This window comes from Coenobita brevimanus, chromosome 37 (genome assembly GCF_032717465.1).
Source record: "Coenobita brevimanus isolate Jiangsu-jjx chromosome 37, ASM3271746v2, whole genome shotgun sequence".
NCBI classification, from domain to species: domain Eukaryota; kingdom Metazoa; phylum Arthropoda; class Malacostraca; order Decapoda; family Coenobitidae; genus Coenobita; species Coenobita brevimanus.
In genome coordinates this window covers 1412199-1439774 of record NC_136990.1, presented here as the reverse complement: position 1 = coordinate 1439774, position 27576 = coordinate 1412199, and the positions used below count along the sequence as shown (strand labels likewise).

At 42.0% G+C, this 27576-nt stretch overlaps 1 protein-coding gene across 1 annotated transcript; it reads left to right on the top strand.

Moving 5' to 3' along the window:
- Nucleotides 1-4196: 4196 nt before the first annotated feature.
- Tsp74F (Tetraspanin 74F) lies at nucleotides 4197-17826 on the top strand. Its single transcript, XM_080269799.1, has 7 exons — nucleotides 4197-4253; nucleotides 7798-7904; nucleotides 9243-9434; nucleotides 10929-11102; nucleotides 12485-12601; nucleotides 16703-16834; nucleotides 17766-17826. Exons 2-7 carry the CDS (start codon nucleotides 7827-7829, stop codon nucleotides 17811-17813), a joined length of 741 nt encoding a protein of 246 aa, XP_080125925.1. The 5' UTR covers nucleotides 4197-4253; nucleotides 7798-7826; the 3' UTR covers nucleotides 17814-17826.
- Nucleotides 17827-27576: the final 9750 nt, after the last annotated feature.

Sequence of the window (27576 nt, the reverse complement as noted above, 5' to 3'; positions counted from 1 at the left end):
AAGTAATATTTTGAAAAGTGTGTTGTTTTTTTAGTAATAGGTGGTGGCGACCATCATCCACTCACTTGATGTAGTGCTGCCTACTTCTTCCTTAGCCTATATCATTCTTTTTCTGTGACTGTCCTCCTCTCTTCCTATTTCTCACCGTCATCCACTCACTTGATGTAGTGCTGCCTACTTCTTCCTTCACCTTTATCATTCTTTTTCTGTGCCTGTCCTCCTCTCTTCCTATTTCTCACCGTCATCCACTCACTTGATGTAGTGCTGCCTACTTCTTCCTTCACCTTTATCATTCTTTTTCTGTGCCTGTCCTCCCCTCTTCCTATTTCTCACCATCATCCACTCACTTGATGTAGTGCTGCCTACTTCTTCCTTAGCCTTTATCATTGTTTTTCTGTGCCTGTCCTCCTCTCTTCCTATTTCTCCCATCTTTCCTGTCACTTCTTATTGCTTTTCTTTCCTTTACAGGTGGCTTTACATTGAGTGACAAGCCAAATGGTTTCCTGTAAGCCAAGAAACCATTTACAACGCTGGGTGGTAACCATATAACCAAACCATACGTGTTCCCTACGTGTCAACAAGTGGGTTGGTGGAGGGTTAGTGCCCCTCCCCGTAAAACAACTAACTCAAAGACAAACGGCCACTCCTTACGGGATTATGGCGTCTGGCTAGGGATAGACAGATAGATAGATAGGTAGACAGACAGACAGATGGATAGATAGACAGACAGAGAGATAGATAGATAAAACAACTAACTCAAAGACGAACGGCCACCCCCCACGGGATTATGGCGTCTGGCAATAGATAGATAGATTGTGTTGTTTTTGGTATATGGCATCAGTGGGGTTTAAAAGGCCTTGCTCAGTGTCCATTTAATTATGGTTCAGGGGTGGATGATACTTATGTCCCCGGGGGTTCATCTAAGTCCGCATGGCCCAGGGGTGAAGGAAGGCCCCAATTACTTAGTGTGGCCTTGTACATGACGAGACTGTCTGTGTTCTGCAATTTCCCTCCCTCCCTCCCTCCCTCCCTCTCTCTCTCTCTCTCTCTCTGTGCCACTTCCCTCCCTCCCTCCCTCCCCCTCTCTCTCTGTGCCTCTTCCCTCCCTCCCTCCCTCCCCCTCTCTCTCTGTGCCTCTTCCATCCCTCCCTCCTTCCTTCCCTCTCTCTCTCTCTCTCTCTCTGCCTCTTCCCTCCCTCCCTCTGTCCTTCCCTCCCTCTGTCCTTCCCTCCCTCTGTCCTTCCCTCCCTCTTCCCTCCCTCCCTCCCACAGCCCCTCTAGCTCTTCCCTCCCTTCCTCTTTCCTTCCCTCCATGTCTCTTCCCTCCCTCTCTCCCTCCTTCCCTCTAGCTCTTCTCTCCCTCCCTCTTTCCTTCCGTCTATCTGTCTCCTCCATCCCTCCCTCTCTCTCCCTGTCTCTCTTCCCTCCCTCCCTCTTTCCTTCCCTCCATGTCTCTTCCCTCCCTCCCTCTTTCCTTGCCTATATCTGTCTCTTCCCTTCCTCCCTCCCTCTTTCCTTCCCTCCCTCCATGTCTCTTCCCTCCTCCATTCTTTCTATCTCTTCCCTCCCTCCCTCCCCCTCCCAATCAACACTGTTTCTGCTCTACTCCCTCCCCTCCCTTCCCTCCCCTCTCTTTCTTCCTCCCATCTCACCCTTCCTACCCTCTCTTTCCCTCCCCTTCCTCCCTCCCTCCCTCCCTCCCTCCCTCTGTCTCTCTCCCTTCCCTCTCCCCTGATAGTAGTAGTAGTAGTAGTAGTAGTAGTAGTAGTCGTTGTTGTTGTAGAAGTAATAGTGATGATGGTGGCGGTGGTACTAGTAGTAGTAATAGTAGTAGTGGCGATGGTAGTAGTAGTAGTAGCAGTAATAGTAGTAGTAGTAGTAGTAGTAGTAGTAGTAGTAGTAGTAGCCCCAGGTTCATCTGTAACGTGAACCCAGTGGACTGCAGGCTGAAGTTGCCCTCCTCCTGCAGTCCACCATCGTCCTTTTGGGGGATAGGGAGGGAGTTGAGGGACGTTTGTATAACCAGGCAGCTCCACCACCCAGTTATATCAGTGCCACCACGTGAAGGCCTCACTCTCCACCCCCCCCCACACACACACACACCACGCCTTGCAACTCTCTCATCATCATTAACAATATACAATCGGCAAATAACAGTATATGCAATTAGAGAGAGAGAGAGAGAGAGAGAGAGAGAGAGAGAGAGAGAGAGAGAGAGAGAGAGAGAGAGAGAAATCAATTATAAAACTATATATCCCATTGCTCCTTCAGAAAATATTAAGGCGAAAAATACAAAATGAATCACAAAAGAAAGTGTGTTAAGGAAGCTCCCTAAGACCTCTTCCTTAACGATTTATTTTTGGATATGGCTGGTTAATATCCTTTTGTACGTTATTTATGCAGAGTATGGCGATATTGGAAGGATTTATGTAACACAGAAGAGGACAGTAAGGTGTAATAAGCAAAATAAATCGCTTAGGAAAAGGTGTTAGGGAGCTTTATGCAGAGTATGGCGATATTGGAAGGATTTATGTAACACAGAAGAGGACAGTAAGGTGTAATAAGCAAAATAAATCGCCTAGGAAAAGGTGTTAGGGAGCTTTATGCAGAGTATGGCGATATTGGAAGGATTTATGTAACACAGAAGAGGACAGTAAGGTGTAATAAGCAAAATAAATCGCTTAGGAAAAGGTGTTAGGGTTATGCAGAGTATGGCGATATTGGAAGGATTTATGTAACACAGAAGAGGACAGTAAGGTGTAATAAGCAAAATAAATCGCTTAGGAAAAGGTGTTAGAGAGCTTTATGCAGAGTATGGCGATATTGGAAGGATTTATGTAACACAGAAGAGGACAGTAAGGTGTAATAAGCAAAATAAATCGCTTAGGAAAAGGTGTTAGGGAGCTTTATGCAGAGTATGGCGATATTGGAAGGATTTATGTAACACAGAAGAGGACAGTAAGGTGTAATAAGCAAAATAAATCGCTTAGGAAAAGGTGTTAGGGAGCTTTATGCAGAGTATGGCGATATTGGAAGGATTTGTGTAACACAGAAGAGGACAGTAAGGTGTAATAAGCAAAATAAATCGCTTAGGAAAAGGTGTTAGGGAGCTTTATGCAGAGTATGGCGATATTGGAAGGATTTATGTAACACAGAAGAGGACAGTAAGGTGTAATAAGCAAAATAAATCGCTTAGGAAAAGGTGTTAGGGTTCATTTTCATTTGCAAGGTCTCGTTTGGTTTCGATCCAGCTTCGAGACCAAACGAGATAAAAACCACGGTCTCTCTCTCTCTCTCTCTCTCTCTCTCTCTCTAATTGCATATACTGTTATTTGCCTGTTGTATATTGTTAATGAAGAGTGAGAGTTGCAAGGCTTGGTGTGTGTGTGTGTGTGTGTGTGTGTGTGAGAGAGAGAGAGAGAGAGAGAGAGAGAGAGAGAGAGAATGAGGAACTGAAGGAGCGTTATGGAGGTAATTTGGCCATGACTAGACTGGGGAATGAGAGACTGACTAGGAGAGTGTGTAGGGGAAAGGGAAAGGGGTACAAGGATGAGATGGGAGGAGAGAGAGAGAGAGAGAGAGAGAGAGAGAGAGAGAGAAACGGTAAATAATAAATACAGGTCAGTTTGGGCGAATTTAAAGATACGATCCAGAGAAATATTCAAATCTCGCTGTTTTGAATTATAACCGACAAAACATCCCGTGAAAGTGAAATCATTTGCCATATGTTTGCGTTTAGCGGCTTACAGGATTTACAGTGGGTGATTATGTAGGAAAAGAGGTACGGAGTCGTTCAGGCGCGAATTTGAAGGACGGAAATTACGTAAGAGAGATTGTGGAGGGTGACAGTGACGTAGCTGTGACGTAGGTTGTGACGAAGGACTGTGGGATTGGCCGAAGGAGGAGGTCTCTTCCAGGGTTGTCAAGGTACCGCTATTTCCGCTACCTCGAGGGATGTTTACCTCCAATTAGCAGCCTTTTTAAACATCCAGGTGCAAAAAATCCATGAATCTTTTATACTCTTTACCCAATTCTAATTATAATAAATAGAATTCACCTGTTTTTCTAGTGATTTTTATGAGTTATAGTTTAAATCCATATTCTAGCGTTTTTAAAGAGTACGTTTAGCGATACTTGTTACGTAGGACTTGACACCTCTGTTCTCGTCATTGGGCCCCAGTTCACAGGTAGTCTTAGGAAGAGGCGGACGTGTGGATCTTGTGCTCGCTTACCCCACTAGTTTTCCTTGTCCTGTGAGTTGCTTCCTAGTGTTCGTGTTCTGAAGCTTGATAGTTTAATGGTCCGTCAGTAATTTGTCGTGACGCCTTTTAGTTTGCGACTCAGCTGTCCTTGGGCCCATGGAGTAACCCTGAAGGAAGTAAAATAAGAGGAAATTTTGCCCCGCTATTCTGGGAAGGACGCAAAGTTCTCACTATTCGCCGTAAATCTTAAGTATTGATTTACACTGCATTCTTGTGAGTTATAATACTTTTTTTGGTGTGTTTTTTGGGGCAACGAAGTAACTAAACATGGAAAATAAAAAGTAATAGTATTTTTTTTTTTTATGATTCGTTAAGACTACTGTTACAATTTGAAGCTATGGATATATGTAGTCGAATTTTTTGGTATAGCGAAGGATATTAAAAAGGATTTCGTTTTAAGGCATTATTACTATTTTTAAAGTGGGAAATTGTGTAAAAACAATTCGTATTATTATTATTATTGTTTTATTTTTAATATTATTATTATTATAATTATTATTATTATTATTGACATTATTATTATTATTTTATTATTATTGAGTTATTATTATTATTATTATTATTATTATTGTTATTGAGTTATTATTATTATTATTATTATTACTATTATTGACATTATTATTATTATTATTATTATTATTATTATTCCCTTTTTAGACAATTTCTGAAGCATGTGACACTAGAATAGGTCTATTTTCAAGTAGAAAGGTAGGCAGTGTTTGAGGGTGAGGTAGGAGTGTTGGAGGGTGAGGTAGGAGTGTTTGAGGGTGAGGTAGGCAGTGTTGGAGGGTGAGGTAGGCAGTGTTGGAGGGTGAGGTAGGCAGTGTTTGAGGGTGAGGTAGGAGTGTTGGAGGGTGAGGTAGGCAGTGTTTGAGGTGATGTTGACTGTTTGAGGGTGAGGTAGGCAGTGTTTGAGGGTGAGGTAGGCAGTGTTTTAGGGTGAGGTAGTGTTTGAGGGTGAGGTAGACTGTTTGAGGGTGAGGTAGATTAGTGTTTGAGGGTGAGGTAGGCAGTGTTTGAGGGTGAGGTAGATTAGTGTTTGAGGGTGAGGTAGATTAGTGTTTGAGGGTGAGGTAGATTAGTGTTTGAGGGTGAGGTAGACAGTGTTTGAGGGTGAGGTAGGCAGTGTTTGAGGGTGAGGTAGGCATTGTTTGAGGGAGAGGTAGACAGTGCTTGAGGGTGAGGTAGAGAGTGTTTGAGAGTGAGGTAGATTAGTGTTTGAGGGTGAGGTAGGTAGTGTTTGAGGGTGAGGTAGGCAGTGTTTGAGGGTGAGGTAGTGTTTGAGGGAGAGGTAGACAGTGCTTAAAGGTGAGGTAGAGAGTGTTTGAGGGTGAGGTAGATTAGTGTTTGAGGGTGAGGTAGTATTTGAGGGTGAGGTAGGTAGTGTTTGAGGGTGAGGTAGACTGTTTGAGGGTGAGGTAGACAGTATTTGAGGGTGAGGTAGGCAGATACCTTTATTCTACGTATGCTGCTAGTCACGAAGAAGTGCTATGGGAAGAATGTAGAGCCGTAGTAATGTCTTTTTCTGCCACTGAGCTACGTGAAATAAGCTGCCAAAGGACGAAAATCTGGGCCAAGTTAAGATGAAAGGAGTATAGTCACGAAGAAGTGCTATGGGAAGGATGTAGAGCCGTAGTATTGTCTTTTTCTGCCACTGAGCTACGTGAAATAAGCTGCCAAAGGACGAAAATCTGGGCCAAGTTAAGGTGAAAGGAGTATAGTCACGAAGAAGTGCTATGGGAAGGATGTAGAGCCGTAGTATTGTCTTTTTCTGCCACTGAACTACGTGAAATAAGCTGCCAAAGGACGAAAATCTGGGCCAAGTTAAGGTGAAAGGAGTATAGTCACGAAGAAGTGCTATGGGAAGGATGTAGAGCCGTAGTATTGTCTTTTTCTGCCACTGAGCTACGTGAAATAAGCTGCCAAAGGACGAAAATCTGGGCCAAGTTAAGGTGAAAGGAGTATAGTCACGAAGAAGTGCTATGGGAAGGATGTAGAGCCGTAGTATTGTCTTTTTCTGCCACTGAGCTACGTGAAATAAGCTGCCAAAGGACGAAAATCCACATAATGTTCCACGTAGCGGTATCGTGTGTTGTTGAGGGCGGCACAGTCTGCTGGTGTGGGCGGATAGTGTTGAATGTGGAGAGTTGGTAAAGTAAATGAATTATTGGGGAGAATAAACAAAGAAATGAAGTGTTAGAGGAAGTACCGTAAATGAAATGTTAGAGAGAGAGAGAGAGAGAGAGAGAGAGAGGCAAAATAAATGTTGTGGAAGATAAATGAAGTGTTCTGAGAGAGAGAGAGAGAGAGAGGGAGAGAGAGAGAGAGAGAGAGAGAGAGAGAGGCAAAATAAATGTTGTGGAAGATAAATGAAGTGTTCTGAGAGAGAGAGAGAGAGAGAGGGAGAGAGAGGTAAAATAGATGGTGTTGTGGAAGGTAAGTGAAGTGTTCTGAGAAAGAGAGAGAGGGGGGGAGGGAGGGAGGGGGAACTGAAGTATTGTACATGAAAGTAGTCTAAAGTACGTTTGTGTGTGTGTGTGTGTGTGTGTGTGTGTGTGTGTGTTCTACGTGTCACATAACCTCCCATGTCACCACTTCGGCACAAACACCCACCGTCCACACTGACTAGATACACACAAATCCGAACTGGTGTGGTGGAATTAGCGGGGGTATTTTTACGACGTGACTGGGTATTTTAGATCATTAAAGCCAGTAAATAAAGATAATTAAAGCCAGTAAATAAAGATAATTAAAGCCAGTAAATAAAGATCGTTAAAGCCAGTAAATAAAGATAAAGCCAGTAAATAAAGATAATTAAAGCCAGTAAATAAAGATCGTTAAAGCCAGTAAATAAAGATAAAGCCAGTAAATAAAGATAAAGCCAGTAAATAAAGATAATTAAAGCCAGTAAATAAAGATCGTTAAAGCCAGTAAATAAAGATAATTAAAGCCAGTAAATAAAGATCGTTAAAGCCAGTAAATAAAGATAATTAAAGCCAGTAAATAAAGATCGTTAAAGCCAGTAAATAAAGATCGTTAAAGCCAGTAAATAAATAAACTGCTTCCTCTTACACTGAGGGCTCGATTTAATGTCCTTTCAAACAACAGATTACTTTTTAAATCACTTAGGGTTGCGCTGTGTTGCAGATGTTGAGTACTAGAGTTGCAGTGCAGGTTTTGAGGTAGCTATAGTGTTGTTGGAGGCTTTGAGATGCTAAAGTTTTGTGTTGCAGATGTTTATATAAGTTAAATGAAGAGGGAGGGGGAGGCCAAGGATGAGATGGAGGGATGGAGTGGAGAGGTATATGAGAGAGGGGTGTGTGAGCCGGGAGCAGGGCAGTGAAATGATGGGGGACAGGGGGACATGGAGGCGATTTGTTTGTGGCCACCCCTTACGGGATTAAGGTGTCTGACAATAGATAGATATAGATAGAAATGAAGTTGCAGGTTTTAGGGATCACTTAAATGTTGTGTTGATGGCTTTTAAGTGTTGTGTTTCTTGTTTTGCGATTCCTAAAGTGTTGTTGTGTTTCAGGTGTTGAGGTAGACGGTGTGGCAGGCAGTATGGGTCGCGGCGTCGAGCTGAGTGGCTGCGGAAAATGTGTCCGTTTCCTCATGTTCGCCATCAACTTCATCGTCTGGGTGAGTTTCGCGGTTCAGCCTTGCATCATGTCCACTGGTGCCAGAGAGGGATGCCTTCATGCAGTGGCAGATATAATGAGATGGTGGAGCTACCTGGCTGTATAAAAATCCCTGAACCATTGTCCTTTTGGGGGATAGGGAGTGAGTTGAGGGACATTTGTTTATCAGGGCATTAGAGAAACTCTGCTATATCTGTGCTGCTATGTAAGGCATCTCTCACCCCCAGTGTACTAATAATATATAGTACTGGTATATTTATCAGACATAAAAGAGAATAATCAGAATGTATCATCATCATCTGGACCTCCTTTCCCACCCTAGGGCAGGGTGAGGAGTAGCAGTGTCCAGACAGCCCAAATTTGCCCAATCCAATGGGCCACGCTTCCATTCACTCACCAGTCAAGCCCCCGGAATATTGGCTTTAACTGATATGCCAAAAACATTCACCACATTCTGTAGCTTCACATAAACAAATACAGTAGAGTCAGTCAGAATGTTACAGGCTTAATAAATCACTATGACAAGGGTGCTACCAAGCTTACGGTGTTTCCTTGACTGGATATAGGCTTTACGTCCCCTTTCCTGACATGCAGCAGCCCTCCTATGTGCCACGTTAAATGTCACCAGTTCAGCACTCATACCCACTGCCTATATTGAATACATGGTAGGGTTGTCTGAGTCAGAGATGGGTTGATGGTGTTAGTGAAGGTGTCAGAACAGTGTTGGTGGGTGTTGTGCACGATCAGTAAAGTTCATTATAAAATTCAAATCTTCAAACACCTCATCCCATCCTCTCACACAGCAGTTCACTTCTCTCACCACTCGACCACCATACCTTCCCATTAGCAACAAACTAAATCACTGAGGAAAAAGTGTTAGGGAGCTTCCTTGACCAATGAAAATACAGGTCATTGTGTTGGATTAGGTAAACAAACTAAATCACTTAGGAAAAAGTGTTAGGGAGCTTCCTTGACCAATGAAAAAACAGGTCATTGTGTTGGATTAGGTAAACAAACTAAATCACTTAGGAAAAAGTGTTAGGGAGCTTCCTTAACTAAACTCTCATCATTTTGGACAGCAGATCACATGCCTCACCACTCAGCCACACCTCCCCAAACTAAATCACTTAGGAAAAGATGTTACGGAGCTTCATTAACCCAACCCACGTCTTTTTGGACAGCAGATCACTTGCCTCACCACACAGCCACACCTCCCCAAACTAAATCACATAGGTAAAATTGTTAGGGAGCTTCCTTAACCAAACCCTCATCTTTTTGGACAGCAGGTCACTTCCGTCACCACTCAGCCACACCTCTTAATGACTTTATAATTTTTCAGGTGGCCAGTATCGCCCTCTTGGTACTGGGCATCTGGACGGTGTTGGATCGGCCTTACCTGGAGAAGCTACTGGGCAGTGAGATGTACATGACGGCCGCGTATATTCTCATTGCCACAGGATGCTTTATGTTCTTCGTATCCTTCCTTGGGTGCTTAGGGGCCCTCAAGGAAGTCAAGTGTATGCTCCTCACAGTAAGTATATATAATTTTTCTTTCTCTTCTCCCCTCTTCTTTTTCCTGGTTTTATATCTTATTTTTGGTGTTATAGAACCTTTGTATTGTTTATAAAGGCTCCAACATGCTTATATGCGTTGCCCTTGGTTACCAAATGGTAGCTGTTTTTGCTGTTTGATCTCTGGCAGCCTCCCTGGTCAGTCCCTTATCCCTGAGGTCATGCTGTATTACCTCATCCATTTCTTTCTTTTTTTTTTTTTAGTCTGCCTCTCACAACTCTACCTTCAGTGTTCACACCTCTCATCCCCCACAGGCAATTGTCATCAATCATCCTCTCATCATGCCCAAACTATCTCAGTTTACCACTTCTCACCACAACACTAATTCATTCAAGTCCCATCCATCCTCTCAACTCCACCCTGTACATTCACACCTCACCCTTCAGAGCCAATTGTCATCCTCTGTCCTCTCCTCATGCCCAGACCATCTCAATCTACCCCTTCTCATCACAGTGCTAATGCATTCAAGTCCCATCCTTCCTCTCAACTCTTCATTAGCAATTCTGACTCACCCCATGCCTGTCATTCAAGGATGCACTACAATACACACCCATTTCAGAATCATTATCATCTCAGTACATGGACAGGGCGACATGGAGGCGATTTGTTTGTGGCCACCCCTTATAGGATTGAGGTGTCTGGCAATAGATAGACAGATAGATAGATAGATCTCTGTACAGTCAGCAAAAGAGCTATCACACACCGTACCTTAAATATTCTGATACATGGACAAAGTATTATGATGTATGGAGCAGCCTGTGATTATGAGTGCAATCATTATCCCCTGGTAATTATTAGAACTGGAAATGACTCAAAAGATCACATTCTGGGCGCTGTGTTTTTCAAGGCACTAGGTTAATAGAGTCCTGTGTGCCCTACAAATGGATGGATGGAGTGGAGAGGTATATGAGAGAGGGGGGTGTGAGCTGGAGGGAGGGCAGTGAAATGGCAGGGAACAGGGCAACATGGAGGCAGTTTGTTTGTGGCCACCCCTTACAGGATTAAAGCATCTGGAGATAAACAGACAGTGTGCTACAAAACTCAGTCATTTTTACATCCATCCTACCCCACATGTGCCATACTATTTTTGTTGATTGTCTGTCTGTCTATCTATAGTCCAACGCCCTAATCCCGCAAAGGGTGGCCGCAGAGAAAACGCCTCCAAGTCTCTCTGTCACCCACCATTTGACTGCCCTACCCCTAACTAACTCCCCCCCTCCCTCATCTACCTCTCAACTCCATCACTCCACCTCATCCTTGGTCTCCCCCTCCCTCCACTTCACCTACTTACACCCTCTCAGTCAGTGTTTCATTTGTTGACTGTACATTATCATATCTCAGTTTGTGAATGAGTCTGTATTAACACTCGTATATTTACACCATTCTTCTCTTTTGCAGTATTTCATCATCTGTATTAACACTCGTATATTTACACCATTCCTCTCTTTTCCAGTATTTCATTGTCGTGTTGCTGCTCTTCATCGTTCTTCTCATTGGTGGGATTCTCGGCACAGTGTTTCGGAACAAGGCCAGGACCACCGTGCACAATGCCATGATGAGCAGCATTAAAGAGTACAGCTCCGAGGAACCGCTCATAACCAAGGCCTGGGATGAGACACAGCAGGCCGTAAGTATTTAAATTTTAAGTATTGAGGGGTGTGTGAGTTGGGAGCAGGGAAGTGAAGTGGCAGGGGACAGGGTGACGTGGAGGTGATTTGTTTGTGGCCACCTCGTATAAGGGATTAAGGCATCTGGCAATAGATAGATAGCTTTATACTGCATTCTTGTGAGTTATAATACTTTTTTTGTGTGTTGTTTGTGGGTAATGTAGAAACTAAACATGAAAGAAAATTAATGGAATATATATTTTTTTTAATGATGCATCGTTAATACTGCCGTTGAAATTTGAAACTACGGATTTATGTGGTCATTAAGAAGTGGTGGTGAAAGTAGTAGTAGTAGTAGTAGTAGTAGTAATATTGGTGGTTGTGATAGTAGGGCAGTGGGTGTGGTTGTAACCCTAAGTTCATCTAAAAACATTAACCCAGTGGACTACAGGCTTACGTTCCTCTCCTCCCACAGTCCATTTTAAGTGTTGTGGGGACGGCTCAACTTGCTGGTGTGGGTGTGGTGGTGGACATAGGAAATAAGTGATCCAGGATAGACATTTTTAGTAATAAGGGAACAGAGTCTGGTGTGGACATGGGTGTGGCAGTGGGTGTAGGAAATGAACAGAGGATGCAGGATAGACATTAAGTGACGTAAGAACAGCTCAGTCTGCTGGTTTGGGCATGGGAGTGGCAGTGGGTGTAGGAATAAATAAATAATGAAGGATAGACATTGATAATACTTGGCCATCTCCACAATGCATAAGGAATCAAGCAGCACAGTGGAAGAGAAGCATTATATATTGGTGGTTTGTGGTAGGTGGGGATGCTCGCCATCCACTCACTCGATGTAGTGTTGCTTTGGGTGTCTGTCCTTTCCTCTCTTCCTTCCTTCCTCTTCTGTCTTTCTTTCCTTCATTCTTTCCTCATCCTTTGGGTGACTTCACACTCCCTCTTCTATCTTTCTTTCCTTCACTCTTTCCTCCACTCTTTCCTCTTCCTTCTTTCTGTGGGTGCCTCTACACTGAGTGACAAGCCAAATGGTTTCCTGTACACCAGGAAACATTTACAGTACCATGCTGGGTGGTAACCATATAACCAAATTATGGCGCCTGGTGGTTTTAGTAGGTAATTAAGGTGCTCCAATCGGATTGAGCCTGTGTGGGTTTATATCCAGGGGATGGTTGGGGTTTATTGCTCACATAATGCCACTCAGGGGTGAGTGAGGCTGGTCACTCTCATTTTAAATGTCAGGACCAACTTGCCTGGCCCCAGGTTCCTACGGTTCTCATGGGGTAGCATAGGACTGGGTGACGAAGGGAAGATTGGCATATACAAACCACTCTTTTTATCAAGTTTCCGTTAGTGTTAAAATCTGTTAATTCTCTGCCTCCCTCCCCAGTTGAAATGCTGTGCCCTCAAGAGCCAGGATGAATGGGCCAAACTGAACAAGGACTTCGACACTCGTGGCAACAGGGTCCCCAAATCATGCTGCAAGAAAGACCCAACTTCAGGAGAGGTAAGTGACGCAGTTCTTACCCTTGTTGATGTGTTCGCTCAGCATACGATGATTTATTTACACGATCTGTAAGGATTTAAGATTTTTGTGTGTTTTAAGATTGTTTTTTGCCCATGTTTACCTCATCTTAAATGTCAGGACCAACTTGCCTAGCCCCGGGCTCCTACGCTCCTCATGGGGCAACGTAGGATTGGATGATGGTTGGATGGATGTTTATGTGATCGCATACTATACGAAAATTCATTTCGCAAGCTGTGTGGATTTAAGACTCGTTCTTTTGTTTTAAGATTGGTTTTTGCCTATATAATTGCTGTGATGACCTATTTCTCAGTCATTTTCTATGCTGGTTTTGTTATATGATCCATTCTTAAAATCCATAAGAATTTAGAGCTTCTTTTTAAAACTTTAGGATTGTTTATTGCTTATTGCTGTGATGATTGATTTCTTATGCGATTTTTTTCTTGTCACATCACTACAATACTAAATTTATATTATCTGTTTTTAAAAATGGTATAAAATCATTCACTTTTATGATCTATAGGAATTTAGGACTTCCTTCTTCGTTTTAAGATTGCTTTTCGCTTATATGATCACTGTGATTGATTTCTCATATAATCATGTTCTCGCTTAAACTAAATTGATGAGGAAAAAGTGTTAGGGAGCTAAATTTGTCATATACTGTACTCCGTTTCTAAAAATGCACTTCAGAATCGTAAAAAGAGAGCATTCAGTACTGTAATTCCCCACTTAACACTACATACATTACCAGAAGTGATGTGTAAAGTGAAGATAAGTGAGGGGTATGTTCCATCAAGAAATAATACGAGATGGAGGGATGAAGTAGAGAGGTATATGAGAGAGGGGGATATAAGTTGGGGGAAAGGCAGTGTAATGGCGGAGGACAGGGCGACGTGGAGGCAATCTGTTTGTGGCGATCCCTTACAGGATTAAGGTATCAGGCAATAGACAGATAAATAATAACTCCTGAATCATTACAAAATCATATTCAAGACTGCAGGTAAGTTTCAGAGATTACTTTATGTGATTAGGTATGTGTGTGTGTGTCAAATTTCAGAAAAAGTTGAACACAAAGCTCAGGGATATACCGGTGTGTATATATATATATATATATATATATATATATATATATATATATATATATATATTCTTGCTGGCCTGATGATTTTTACACAGCTCAGGATAGACTTTTTAAAACCCAATGAGCTAGATATATGTATTGTATCATTTATAAAGGCCCATTATATCTGCATGCATCAGCCTTGGTTATCTGTGGGGGCTCTCCACACTGCTCAGTCTCTGGCAGCCCCCCTATTCAGTCCCTTTCCTTCAGGTCACACTCTATGACCTCATCCCAAGTCTTTTTCAGTCTGCACCTCACCACCCTACCCCAGACATTCACATTTACTAAATACACACATAATAAATTCCTTCAGTATTAGACACCATTCCCAAATAAATAAAATTATTTGTAAGCAACGTTGGGTCTGGTTAATACTTGGATGGGTGACCGCCTGGGAACACCAGATGCTGTTGGCATCCTTACGTGTCAAGTGGGGTTGGTGGAGGATTAGTGCCCCTCCCTGTAAAACAATTAACTCTAAGCCCTTGGCCACCCCGTTTGGGATACATGGTGTCTGGCAATGAATGAATGAATGAATGTTAGCAGTGAAAATAAACCAAAAATGACACTGCATGAAATTGAGGGGTTGGAGAAAGAAAGACATTGAGATAACTACATGTGTGAGGTATTATTATTATTACTAACTATTATTATTATTATTATTATTGTTATTATTATTATTATTATGAGATTTGTTTCCACTTTATTTCCTTATGTTCTTTTCATATCACTTTCATGTCCTTTACCTCTCTCCGTTGGCTGGTATTATTGTCAGTTAAGGAAGCTCCCTAACACCTCTTCCTTAGCTATTTATTTTTGGAAATGGCTGGTTTATATCCTTTTGTATGTTATTTAGGCAGAATATGGCCATATTGGAAGGAAGCATTTAACAGAAAAGGGTAATAATGTGTAATAAGCCAAATAAATCAGTTAGGAAGAGGTGCTAGGGTGCTTCCTTAATGAATGAGAATAAGAAAAGGGTAAGAAGGTGTAATAAGCAAAATAAATCACTTAGGAAGAGATGTTAGGGAGTTCTGTTAACCAGTGAGAATATGAAAGGTGTAAGAAGGTGTAAGAAGGAAAATAAATCACTTAGGAAGAGGTGTTAGGGAGCTTCCTTAACCAGTGAGAATTAGAAAAGCCTAAGAAGGTGTAATAAGGAAAATAAATCACTTAGGAAGAGGTGTTAGGGAGCTTCCTTAACCAATGAGAATAAGAAAAAAGCCTAAGAAAGTGTAATAAGGAAAATAAATCACTTAGGAAGAGGTGTTAGGGAGCTTCCTTAACCAACGACAGTAGTGGGCAGTCTGTAGTGTAGTTGGGATGAGAGGGGGATTGTAGTAGGCAAGTAATGGACTGGTAAGGGCATTAGTTAACATTATCTTTATTATAACTGAATAAAGGAGACCAGTAATGTGGCTTTTGTGTGGGTAAAGCTAGGCCAAATTTTTAACTGTATATGTAGAGGGAGGATAGAGAGTGAATTGAGGGAATGGAGTGTGAGAGACTAATGAGGAGAGTGTGTATGAGTGAGGTGGAGGGAGGGGGAGACTGAGGATGCGATGGAGGGATGGAGTAGAGAGGTATATGCGAGGGGGTGCAAGTTGTGATCTGAATTTTACTGGGACATTATTTTTGCTTCTTGAGTGAGGGGTCTGTCTATCTATAGCCAGATGCCATACTCTATCTATCTATCTATAGCCAGACGCCATAATTTATCTATCTATAGCCAGACACATAATCCAGTAAGGGGTGGCCATTTGACTTTGTTGTTCTTTGGGGAGGGGCACTAACCCTCCACCAAAACACCTGTTGAAATAGGGAACACGTATGGGTTGGTTATATGGTTACCACCCAGCGTTGTAAATGGTGTCCTGGCTTACAGGAAACCATTAGGCTTGTCACTCAATGTAAAGCCACCTGTAAAGGAAAGAAAAGCAATAACAAGTGACAGGAAAGATGGGAGAAATAGGAAGAGAGGAGGACAGGCACAGAAAAAGAATGATAAAGGCTGAGGAAGAAGTAGGCAGCACTACATCAAGTGAGTGGATGATGGTGAGAAATAGGAAGAGAGAAGGACTGACACAGAAAAAGAATGATAAAGGTGAAGGAAGAAGTAGGCAGCACTACATAAAGTGGGTGGATGATGGTGAGAAATAGGAAGAGGAGGACAGACACAGAAAAAGGATGACAAAGGTAAAGGAAGAAGTAGGCAGCACTACATCAAGTGAGTGGATGATGGTGAGAAATAGGAAGAGAGGAGGACAGACACAGAAAAAGAATGATAAAGGTGAAGATGAACACCACAAAATATACAGCATGAGAGTGAAGGGGTTGAGAATGGATATGTGAGGATAACATGGATGAATAATTCTGTATAAAGAGCAAGTAATAGTAAGGATTAGGAGAGATATATTGAGGTGGTTTGGCCATGTGGAGAGGATAGAGAGTGAGAGACTGATTAGGAGAGTGTATGTGAGTGAGATGGAGGGAGGAGGAGAATCGAGGATGAGATGGAGGGATGGAGTAGAGAGGTATATGAGAGAGGGAGGTGCAAGTGGAGATGATAGAGGGTGAGAGACTAATGAGGAGAGTGTATATGAGTTAGGTAGAAGGGTGGAGTGGAGAGGTATATGAGAGAGGGGGGTGTGAGTTAAGGGGATGGAGAGTGAGAGACTAATTAGGAGAGTGGATGTTAGTGAGATGGAGGGAGGGGGATATCAAAGATGAGATGGAGGGATGGAGTAGAGAGGTATATGAGAGAGGGGGTGCAAGTCGAGAGGAGGGCAGCGAAATGGGGGGACAGGGTGACATGGAGGCAATTTGTTTGTGGCCACCCCTTATGCGATTAAGGCATCTGGCTATAGATAGATAAATAAGTAGGTAGATAGATAGAACAGGTAATCAGGAAGGGGTAGATGGGTATGTAGGGTCAGTGTGGGTAATTCTCTCTCTCGCAGCTGATGGAGTGCCAGACGTCGCCAAGTGAGGCCAATTCCTACACAGAGGGATGTTACGAAAAAGCGCTGGAGTTTGTAATGGAACACGCCCTCATCATAGGCGGTGTTGGTATCGCTGTGGCACTGATGATGGTAAGGGTTGTCTGTCTGTTAATTCATTCATTCATTCATTCATTTATCTGTCCGTCTGTTCATCCGTCCATTCATTCATTCAAAAATTCATTCATCCATCATTTCATTCATTCAAATATTCATCCATCCATTCATCCATCTATCCACCCATTCTTTCATTCATTCATTCATCCATTCATTCATTCACTCATTCATTCACTCATTCATTCATGTATCCATCCATCCATCTGTCTGTCTATTCATTTGTCTCTGTCTACCGACCTACCTACCTACCTACGTACCTACCTACCTACCTACCTATCTACATACCTACCTACCTATTTATCTGTTAGCATGTACTAAAAATGTAAACTATACCCATTTCACATCAACTTGGCCCATAATTTAGCTCTTATGCAGCATATTTCACATCCTTGTCAGCACTTCTTCATGACTAATACAGTGTTACTCTAGTCAGTTATATTCAGCAGGGGGAGGGCAATTTCAGGCCAGGTTGAGTGAAGAGGGTAGGAAAGACACCCACTGAGCCCCATTTAATGGACTTTGTTTAAATGTTAGGACCAACTTGCCTAGCCCTGGGCTCCTACGCTCCTCATGGGGCAACATAGGATTGGATGATAAATGAATGAATGAATGAATGAATGTTTGTTATAGCTGAAGGAGTTCAGTGGCCTTCATAATGTCCATTAGGCTGTGCTACATTGGGGTTTGTTATAGCTAGTTTACTGTACTTGGTCTGCGTTCTTCATTTGCCCTTTTTATAAATTGTGTATATGAGGGAGGAGTAAGCTGGGGGGAGGGCAGTCAAATGGTGGCTGACAGAACGACTTGGAGGCGTTTTGTCTGCGGCCACCCTTTGCAGGATTAGGGCATCAGGCTATAGATAGATAGATAGTATTTAAATAAACTTGTATATTTTTTTCCTTTTCAGATCCTTGGCCTTGTCTGCTCCATCGTCCTCTTTACGATGATAAATTAAATTATTTCGGAGGACAGGGACGCATCACCAGCACCCGAATCATCAAAAATATCCGCCAAGGAGCCTCGTGAAGCCAAGAGTTACTTTCCTCACCCTTTCTCCCTTTCTTAGTTTGGAGGAGGTCATAGTCAGGGGGATATGTGCAACGAAGACCTTTTATTCGTGCTTTGAAGGCTGGTATTTTCGTCGTAAAGGAAGCCCCCCTAACACCTTTTCCTAAGTAGTTTATTTTATTTACACCAAACTGCCTTACTTTTATTGATTATGGAAGCCCCCTAACACCATTTCCTAAGTGATTTATTTTACTTGCATCTTACTGCCCTATTTTCATCAATTAGGAAGCCCCCTAACACCTTTTCCTAAGCAATTTATTTTATTTACACCAAACTGCCTTACTTTCATCGATAAAGGAAGCCCCCTAACACCTTCTCCTAAGTGATTTATTTTACTTACGCCTTACTATTCTAGTCTGTGTTTTATCATTCAGCCATCACCATACTCTGCATAAATAACGTACAGAAGGATGTTAACCAGTCATATCCAAAAATAAATCACTAAGGAAGAGGTGTTAGGGAGCTGCCTTACCTAATGAGAATAGAGGCCATAGCACTTTTAGCCTGCACAAGTAGTGTAGTAGTAGTAGTAGTAGTGGTAGTAGTAATAGTTAGTAGCAGTAGCAGTGGTGGTAGTGGTGGTAGTAGTAGTAGTGGTAGCACAGTAGTAGTGGTAGTAGTAGTAGTAGTTGCAATCCCAGGCTAAGGAGGGGACATTCGTATAACCAGACAGGAAGTTCATACTCCTACCCCTTTCCCCTCCCTCTTCCCCTACCTCTTCCCCTCCCCTCCCCTTTCTCTTTCCCTATCCCCCTCCCCTTTATCTTTCCTTATCCCCCTCCCCTTTATCTTTCCCTATCCCCCTCCTTTTTCTCTTTCCCTATCCCCCTCCCCTTTATCTTTCCTTATCCCCCTCCCCTCTCCCTATCCCCCTCCCCTCTCCCTATCCCCCTCCCCTCTCCCTATCCCCCTCCCCTCTCCCTATCCCCCTCCCCTCTCCCTATCCCCCTCCCCTCTCCCTATCCCCCTCCCCTCTCCCTATCCCCCTCCCCTCCCTATCCCCCTCCCCTCTCCCTATCCCCCTCCCCTCTCCCTGTCCCCCTCCCCTCTCCCTATCCCCCTCCCCTCTCCCTATCCCCCTCCCCTCTCCCTTTCCCCTTCCCCTCTCCCTATCCCCCTCCCCTCTCCCTATCCCCCTCCCCTCTCCCTATCCCCCTCCCCTCTCCCTATCCCCCTCCCCTTTTCCTTTCTCCTTCCCCTTTTCCCCTACCCTTTCCCTCTCCTCTTTTCCTGTTCCCTTCCCCCTTTCCCCTCCTCCTCCCCCTCCCCCTCCTACCTTTCCCTGTTCCCCCTCCCCAATATATCAGTGCCACCGTGTGAAGGCCCCCCCAGCACCATATTGCCATAGAAAAAGCCCCATAGCAATCAAAATCTTCTCTATTCATTTTAACAGAGCACAGATTTTCAGCATATATTCAAAGCGGGTTAGTATGTAATCCTTGGCTATGATTTCAGACGAGTAAAAGGTGTGAATGTGTTGAGGGAGAGAGAGTATTGATTATGTGTACAGTACAACCTTGGCTATGACTTCAGACGAGTAAAAGGCGAGAATGCGTTGAGGGAGAGAGTGTATTAATTATGTGTACAACCTTGGCTATGACTTCAGACGAGTAAAAGGCGAGAAAGTGTTGAGGGAGAGCATGAGTGTACTGAATAATGTGTAATACTTTGGCTATGACTTCAGATAAGTAAAAGGTGACAATGTGTCGAGGGAGAGCATGAGTGTACTTAATCTGTAAACCCTTGGCTATGACTCACCTAAACGAGTAAAAGGTGAGAATGTGTTGAGGGTGAGCATGAGTGTACTTAATAATGTGTAAAGCCTTCTGTAACTCACCATAACGAGTAAAAGGTGAGAATGTGTTGAGGGAGGGCATGAGTGTACTTAATATATAAACCCTTGGCTATGACTCACTGAAACGAGTTACAGGTGAGAATGCGTTGAGGGAGAGCATGAGTGTAAATTAGCCAGCAGTGAATTTCTGGCATAGTCTTTTTTTAACTAGTAAAGGAATCACTCCGTTATTTGACAGATTTGTACTATAGTCTGTTTGTTTTTATCTGACAATATTTGAATGTTAAGTCAGGGTTGTGTGAAATGAGGTAGGAATGAGTCTCCTTGGTTACTAGTCAAATTTGGACCACGCCCACATCCTGAATGCTACGTTATGGTTGTGTGAAATGAGGTAGGAATGAGTCTCCTTGGTTACTAGTCAAGTTTGGACTTCACTCCCACAATTTGAATGCTGAGTTGTGGTTGTGTGATCTTCAGTGAGCTTTTATGAGGTAGGAATGAGTCTCCTTGGTTACTAGACAAATTTAGACCACTCCCACATCCTCATTCCTAAGTTATGGTTGTGTAAAATGAGGTAGGAATGAGTCTCCTTGGTTACTAGCCAAATAGGGAATCCAGTCTGCCTACACACAGCCATCAATTAAGCTGACAAATCTGATGAGCTGTAGTTATGGGATAGGAATGAGTCTCCTTGGTTACTAGCCTAATTGGGAATCCAGTCTGGGTACACATGAGTTGAAAGGAGTTACGGATCTTTGTCAGGTGAACTTGGACAGACTATAGAAGAATTATCAGTACTATCACCATGAAATATTAGTAGTGTTTATTATTGAACTTTTATAATATTAGGTTCTATTCTCGGAGGTTCAGGACGCTCCCTAACACCTCCTCCTTACTGATTTATTTTGGATAGGACTGGCTGAATACCTATTTGTACACTATTTATGGAGAGTATGGTGATATTTGAATGATTTAAGTAATGCAGAAGAGGAGGTTAAGGTGTAATAAGCAAAATGGAGTAGAGAGACTAACTTGGAGAGTGTATGTGAGTGAGGTGGAGGGGGAGACCAAGGATGAGATGGAGTGATGGAGTGGAGAGGTATATGAGAGAGGGGGTGTGAGCTGAGAGGAGGGCAGTGAAATGGTGGGGGACAGGGGAACATGGAGGTGATTTGTTTGTGGCCACCCCTTACAGGATTAAGGCATATGGCAGTAGATGGATAGATAGATTTAAGAAACACAGAAGAGGGTGTTAAAGTGTAATAAGCAAGAATAAATTGCTTAAGAAGATGTGTTAGGGAGCTTCCAACGAGAATATGAGGTGTTTATTATCAAACACTGATTTTATGTGACGAGCACTTACTATGTCTGAATCGTAGGCTAATTAGGGCTTGTATTGTTGTTGGGTAATGAGGCTCCCTAACACCTTTTCCTTAGTGATTTATTCTGACTACCTGTATCCTTGCTTCCCATATCTTTTTAATACCAACATACATTGCATAACACACAAGAATATAGTGATGATGCAGAATCAGGAATTAGCAAGGAAGAGGTATTAGAGCTTCCTAACACCTTTTCCTTAGTGATTTATTCTGACTACCCATATCCTTGCTTCCCATATCTTTTTAATACCAACATAGACTGCATGAATAACACACAAGATTATTAGTAGCGAAGCAGATTAATAAGGAAGAGGTATTAGAGTTTCCTAACACCTCTTTCTTAGTGATTTATCCTTGCTTCCCATATCTTTTAAATACCAACACAGATTGCATAACACACAAGAATATAGTAGCAGAGCAGAATCAGGAATTAGTAAGGAAGTGGTATTAGAGCTTCCTAACACCTCTTCCTTAGTGATTTATTCCCCTAACTATCCTTGTCCTATTTTTTGCTACCCATATCTTATTAGTATCGACACAGATTGCATAAATAACAAACAAGAACATAGAAACTGAGCAGAATCAGGAATAAACTGGTAAGGAAAAGGTGTTAGAGTTCCCAAGCACCTGTGTCTTAGTGATTCATTCTCCAAACTATCCATTGCTTGAATAACACACAAGAATAGAGTAACGGAGCAGAGTCAGGAATAAACCAGTAAGGAAGAGGTGTTAGGGAGCTTCCAAACCATACGAGAATACGAGGCAATGTTTCGTTTTTTAGTGTGTGTGTGTGTGTGTGTGTGTGTGTGTGTGTATGTTTCTGTGTGTGTGTGTCTGTGTCTGTGTGTGTGTCTGTGTGTGTCTGTGTGTGTGTGTGTGTAAATTGTAAATTGATAGGGCTTCTTTTATGCACCTGTTTTATTATAATTATTTTTATTTACATTATCAAGTGCTTTTGGTCAAGTTCCTTATTGCCAGGTGTTCGTGCTTCAGGATTTTGAGATGGGAGGGGGAGGGGGAGGCCGAGGATGAGATGGAGGGATGGGGTGGAGAGGTATATGAGAGAGGGGGGTGTGAGTTGGGAGCAGGGCAGTGAAATGGCGGGGAACAGGGCGACTTGGAGGCGATTTGTTTGTGGCCACCCCAAACGGGATTGAGGCGTCTGGCAATAGACAGATAGATAGATAGACCTGCCCAGAAAAATAATTGGGGGAAAAAATAATGGAAAAAAAATACTAAAAAATAATATTAGATTTTAAAAAATGGATGACTGAGAGAAATAAAAAAAAAAAAGGGGGGGGGGGAAAGCACTAAAAAAAAACTGGGGGAAAATGGAAAAAATATTGAAAAAACTTATAGCATTAAAAAAAAAATGCGGGATTGAGAGAAATGAAAAAAATAATGATAAAAAAAACACTAAAAAAAAAAAACGGGGAAAAATGGAAAAAAAAAATATTGGAAAAAACATAAAGGACTGAAAGAAAAAAAAAAAAGTAGGATTGAAAGAATTGAAGAAAATAATGGGGAAAAAAAACACTGAAAAAAAAACGAGGAAAAACTTAATGAAAAAAATATTGAAAAAACGTATAGGAAAAAAAAGGATTATTGAGAGAAGTGAAAAAATTTAATGGAAGAAAAAACACCAAAAAAACTGTTGTATGATTCAAAAATTTAAAAAAAGAGTAGGATTGAGAGTAATGGGGAAAAAAGACAAAAAAACAAAATCATAAGATAGAAAAAATATATATAGGATTGAGACTAATGGAAATAATAGGACTGAGGAAACTTGTATGACTGAGAGAAATGGAAAAAAAAGACAGAATTATAGTACTGAAAGAAACATAAGATTGAGGATAATATTATAGGATTGGGATGAATGGAAAGACTGAGATGGTAAAATATGTAGGATTTTGAGAAACTGGAAAAAAGAAAAGAGTTATAGGATTGAAAAAACATTATAGGATTGAGGAAAAAAATTATAGGACTCAGAGGAATGGAAAATTTTGAATGATAAATATGATTGAGGGAATTGAATATAAAGAAAGACAAAATATATTGTTTCAACCAGGGGTGGGTCCAGTGGGGAGCCTGGAAGGTCGTAATATCCTTTTCCCCCCCCTCCTCCTCTCTCCTTCAATACACTTTCCCCCTCCCTCTTCCTTTTCCCTTTCCCCTCCCTCTTCCTTTCCCCTTTCCCCTCCCTCTTCCTTTCCCCTCCCTCTTCCTTTCCCCTCCCTCTTCCTTTCCCCTTTCCCCTCCCTCTTCCTTTCCCTTTTCCCCTCCCTCTTCCTTTTCCCTTTCCCCTCCCTCTTCCTTTCCCCTTTCCCCTCCCTCTTCCTTTCCCCTCCCTCTTCCTTTCCCCTACCTCTTCCTTTCCCCTCCCTCTTCCTTTCCCCTCCCTCTTCCTTTCCCCTCCCTCTTCCTTTCCCCTACCTCTTCCTTTCCCCTACCTCTTCCTTTCCCTCCCTCTTCCTTTCCTACCTCTTCCTTTCCTTCTTCCTTTCCCCTCCCTCTTCCTTTCCCCTCCCTCTTCCTTTCCCCTCCCTCTTCCTTTCCCCTTTCCCCTCCCTCTTCCTTTCCCCTCCCTCTTCCTTTCCCCTCCCTCTTCCTTTCCCCTTTCCCCTCCCTCTTCCTTTCCCCTCCCTCTTCCTTTCCCCTTTCCCCTCCATGTCCCTCCTCCCTCTTCCATTATTCTTTCCCTCTCCATCTTCCTTTCCTCTTCCATTATGCTTATTCAGTCCCTTATCTCTGAGGTCATGCTGCTCAATCTCTGGCAGCCTCCCTATTCAGTCCTTTATTCCTGAGGTCATGCTGCTCAATCTCTGGCAGCCTCCCTATTCAGTCCTTTATTCCTGAGGTCATGCTGCTCAATCTCTGGCAGCCTCCCTATTCAGTCCTTTATTCCTGAGGTCATGCTGCTCAGTCTCTGGCAGCCTCACTATTCAGTCGCATATCCCTGAGGTCACACTTTCATATGGACTGACACGAGGAAGCTTTGTGGTTTATAGTTGTGAAAAAAATATAAATTCACTTTTTTAACTTTTTTCCTGTCAGTTTTTAATACATGTCAGTCCTGAGTGGATATATTGAAATTCTGGTCCCCCCTCCCCCTCTTAAAAAATGCTGGATCCATCCCTGTTAATATATATTGTGATTTTTAGTGTATATATTTTATTCGTTTTAATCGGTTATAGATTTGAAAATGCTGTTTGGAAATTCATAATTGAAAAACGCATCTATTTTCCATTGTACTTATTTCAGTTACTGTTTATATAGGATGGTATTCTGTTTCGGTTAGGAGGCTTACTTAACACCTCTTCTTTATTGATTTATTCTTGATTTTGCTCCATAATTTTATTCTTGTGGGTTAGGAAGCTTACTAACACCTTTTTCTTACTGAGTTATTCATGATTCTGCCCTGTTACTATATTCTTGTGTGGTTAGGAAGCTTACTTAACACCTTTTCCTTATTGATTTATTCCTGTTTCTGCTCCATTACTGTATTCTTGTGCAGTTACGAAGCTTACTTAACACCTTTTCCTTACTGATTTATTCCTGATTCTGCTCTGTTACTATATTCTTGTGTGGTTAGGAAACTTACTTAACACCTTTTTCTTACTGAATTATTCCTGATTCTGCTCTGTAACTATATTGTGTGTTATTCATGCAGTGTGTCGATACTGAAAAGACATAAGCAAACCCGAAGATATTAAAAAGTAGTTTGGAGAATAAATCACCAAGGAGGAGGTGTTAGGGAGGGCCTCCTTACCCGAGAAGAATACAGGCCAAGGTCTTAGTCTCATCTTACGGGATTTCTGTAGTCTGTTCACCTTAACCTGGCCCACTTAAATTTACAATGTGCCTCGTTGATGTGAGAGGATGATGGGAGCTGCCAGAAGAGTGGTTGGCCCAAAGATATACTCAAACCTCAATTTAAAGGACCTCTATTTAAGGGATTTTGGATTTAAGGGACTCCATTTAAGGGATTTCTGATTTAAGGGATTTAGGATTGAAGGGACCTCCATTTAAGGGATTTTGGATTGAAGGGACCTCCATTTAAGGGATTTTGGATTGAAGGGACCTCCATTTAAGGGATTTTGGATTGAAGGGACCTCCATTTAAGGGATTTTGGATTGAAGGGACCTCCATTTAAAGGATTTCTGATTTAAGGGACCTCCATTTAAGGGATTTAGGATTTTAAGGGACCTCCATTTAAGGGATTTCTGATTTAAGGGACCTCCATTTAAGGGATTTAGGATTTAAGGGACCTCCATTTAAGGGATTTTGGATTTAAGGGACCTCCATTTAAGGGATTTTGGATTTAAGGGACTCCATATTCTTCCTAACAAACAGACAACACCATTCAAAAATGATACATAATGTCTATACACATTAATATGTTTCTTTATACAGTACTGTAAAATAATATTCATAATCATATAAATAAGTGAAATAATCATTGCATTTCATAAGATTGTCTTTATATGTGGTAAAACAAGGGCCATTTTCAGGTAAGGGACATTTTTCAGGTAAGGGACATTTTTCAGGTAAGGGACATTGTCAAGTCAGGGACATTGTCAAGTTAGGGACATTTTCAAGTAAGGGACATATTCAAGTAAGGGACATATTCAAGTAAGGGACCTATTCAAGTAAGGGACATTTTCAAGTAAGGGACCTATTCAAGTAAGGGACCTATTCAAGTAAGGGACCTATTCAAGTAAGGGACATTTTCAAGTAAGGGACCTATTCAAGTAAGGGACCTATTCAAGTAAGGGACATTGTCAAGTAAGGGACATTGTCAAGTAAGGGACATTGTCAAGTAAGGGACATTGTCAAGTAAGGGACCTATTCAAGTAAGGGACATTGTCAAGTAAGGGACATTGTCAAGTAAGGGACATTGTCAAGTAAGGGACATTGTCAAGTAAGGGACATTTTCAAGTAAGGGACATTGTCAAGTAAGGGACATTTTCTAGTAAGGGACATTGTCAAGTAAGGGACATTTTCAAGTAAGGGACATTGTCAAGTAAGGGACATTGTCAAGTAAGGGACATTGTCAAGTAAGGGACCTATTCAAGTAAGGGACATTGTCAAGTAAGGGACATTTTCAAGTAAGGGACATTTTCAAGTAAGGGACATTGTCAAGTAAGGGACATTGTCAAGTAAGGGACATTGTCAAGTAAGGGACCTATTCAAGTAAGGGACATTGTCAAGTAAGGGACATTTTCAAGTAAGGGACATTTTCAAGTAAGGGACATTGTCAAGTAAGGAACATTTTCAAGTAAGGGACATTTTTCAAGTAAGGGACATTGTCAAGTAAGGGACATTTTCAAGTAAGGGACATTTTCAAGTAAGGGACATTGTCAAGTAAGGGACATTTTCAAGTAAGGGACATTTTCAAGTAAGGGACATTTTCAAGTAAGGGACATTGTCAAGTAAGGAACATTGTCAAGTAAGGAACATTTTTCAAGTAAGGGACATTGTCAAGTAAGGGACAAGTTCTGTCTATCTGTCTATCTATTGCCAGATGCCTTAATCCCTTATATGGGGTGGCCACAAACAAATCACCTCCACGTCACCCTGTCAAGTTGATTCCCCATTTAGTCCCATAAATCGAGGCTTGGGTGATATCTCGTGTTTTGTGGGGACGGCTCGGTGGTACCAGTCCCTGTCCAGTATCTTTTATCTCCTTGCACTGCCACACCCACACCAGCAGACTGACCCATATTTACATCACATAAGATAGTCATTTTTTCTATTGGAGCAAGGCTTTTGGGCCACCCTGTGTAGCAACTCTTCTGTATTGTCATCAATTCCCTAACACCTTTTCCTAAGTGATTTATTTTCCTTATTACACCTTACTATATTCCCTGTTACCTACATCCTATCATCACTATACTCTGCATAAATAGCATACAAAATTAACCACCCATATCCAAAAATAAATCACTGAGGAAGAGGTGTTAGGGAGCTTCCTTACCTGATGAGTATAGAGTTTAGGGCAGGTAAAGGAAGCTCCCTAACACCTTTTCCTATGGGATTTATTTTCCTTATTAACCTTACTCTATTCCTTGTTATATAAATCCTTCAAGCTTGCCATACTCTGCATAAATAACACACAGAAGGATATTAACCAGCCATGTCCAAAAATAAATCACTAAGGAAGAGGTGTTAAGGGGCTGAGAATACAAACCCTTAAATCCGAGACATGTTGATTTATTCTAGAGTTGTATCCAGCTTTGAAGGGCCTCATACTGAAGGGGTGGATTTATTGTATATCTAACCCTCCCTAAGTGTGAAAATCCTGTCCTAAAGCAGAGGGAAATAGTCATTACAGGTGGGTGCCATTATACAAGCATCCTATGTCTGTCTGTCTATCTATCAATCTGCCTACCTACCTACCTATCTATCTATCTGTATCTGTCTACCTACCTACCTATCTATCTATCTCTACCTATCTATCTATCTGTCTCTAC

What these genes read in the sequence shown, in the direction of transcription:
- Tsp74F (XM_080269799.1), top strand. Translation starts at nt 7,827, where the DNA reads ATGGGTCGCGGCGTCGAGCTGAGTGGCTGCGGAAAATGTGTCCGTTTC. An exon ending in CCATCAACTTCATCGTCTGG is followed by an intron (nt 7,905 to 9,242) that starts GTGAGTTTCGCG and finishes ATAATTTTTCAG; the next exon opens with GTGGCCAGTATCGCCCTCTT. An exon ending in TCGCTGTGGCACTGATGATG is followed by an intron (nt 16,835 to 17,765) that starts GTAAGGGTTGTC and finishes TTTCCTTTTCAG; the next exon opens with ATCCTTGGCCTTGTCTGCTC.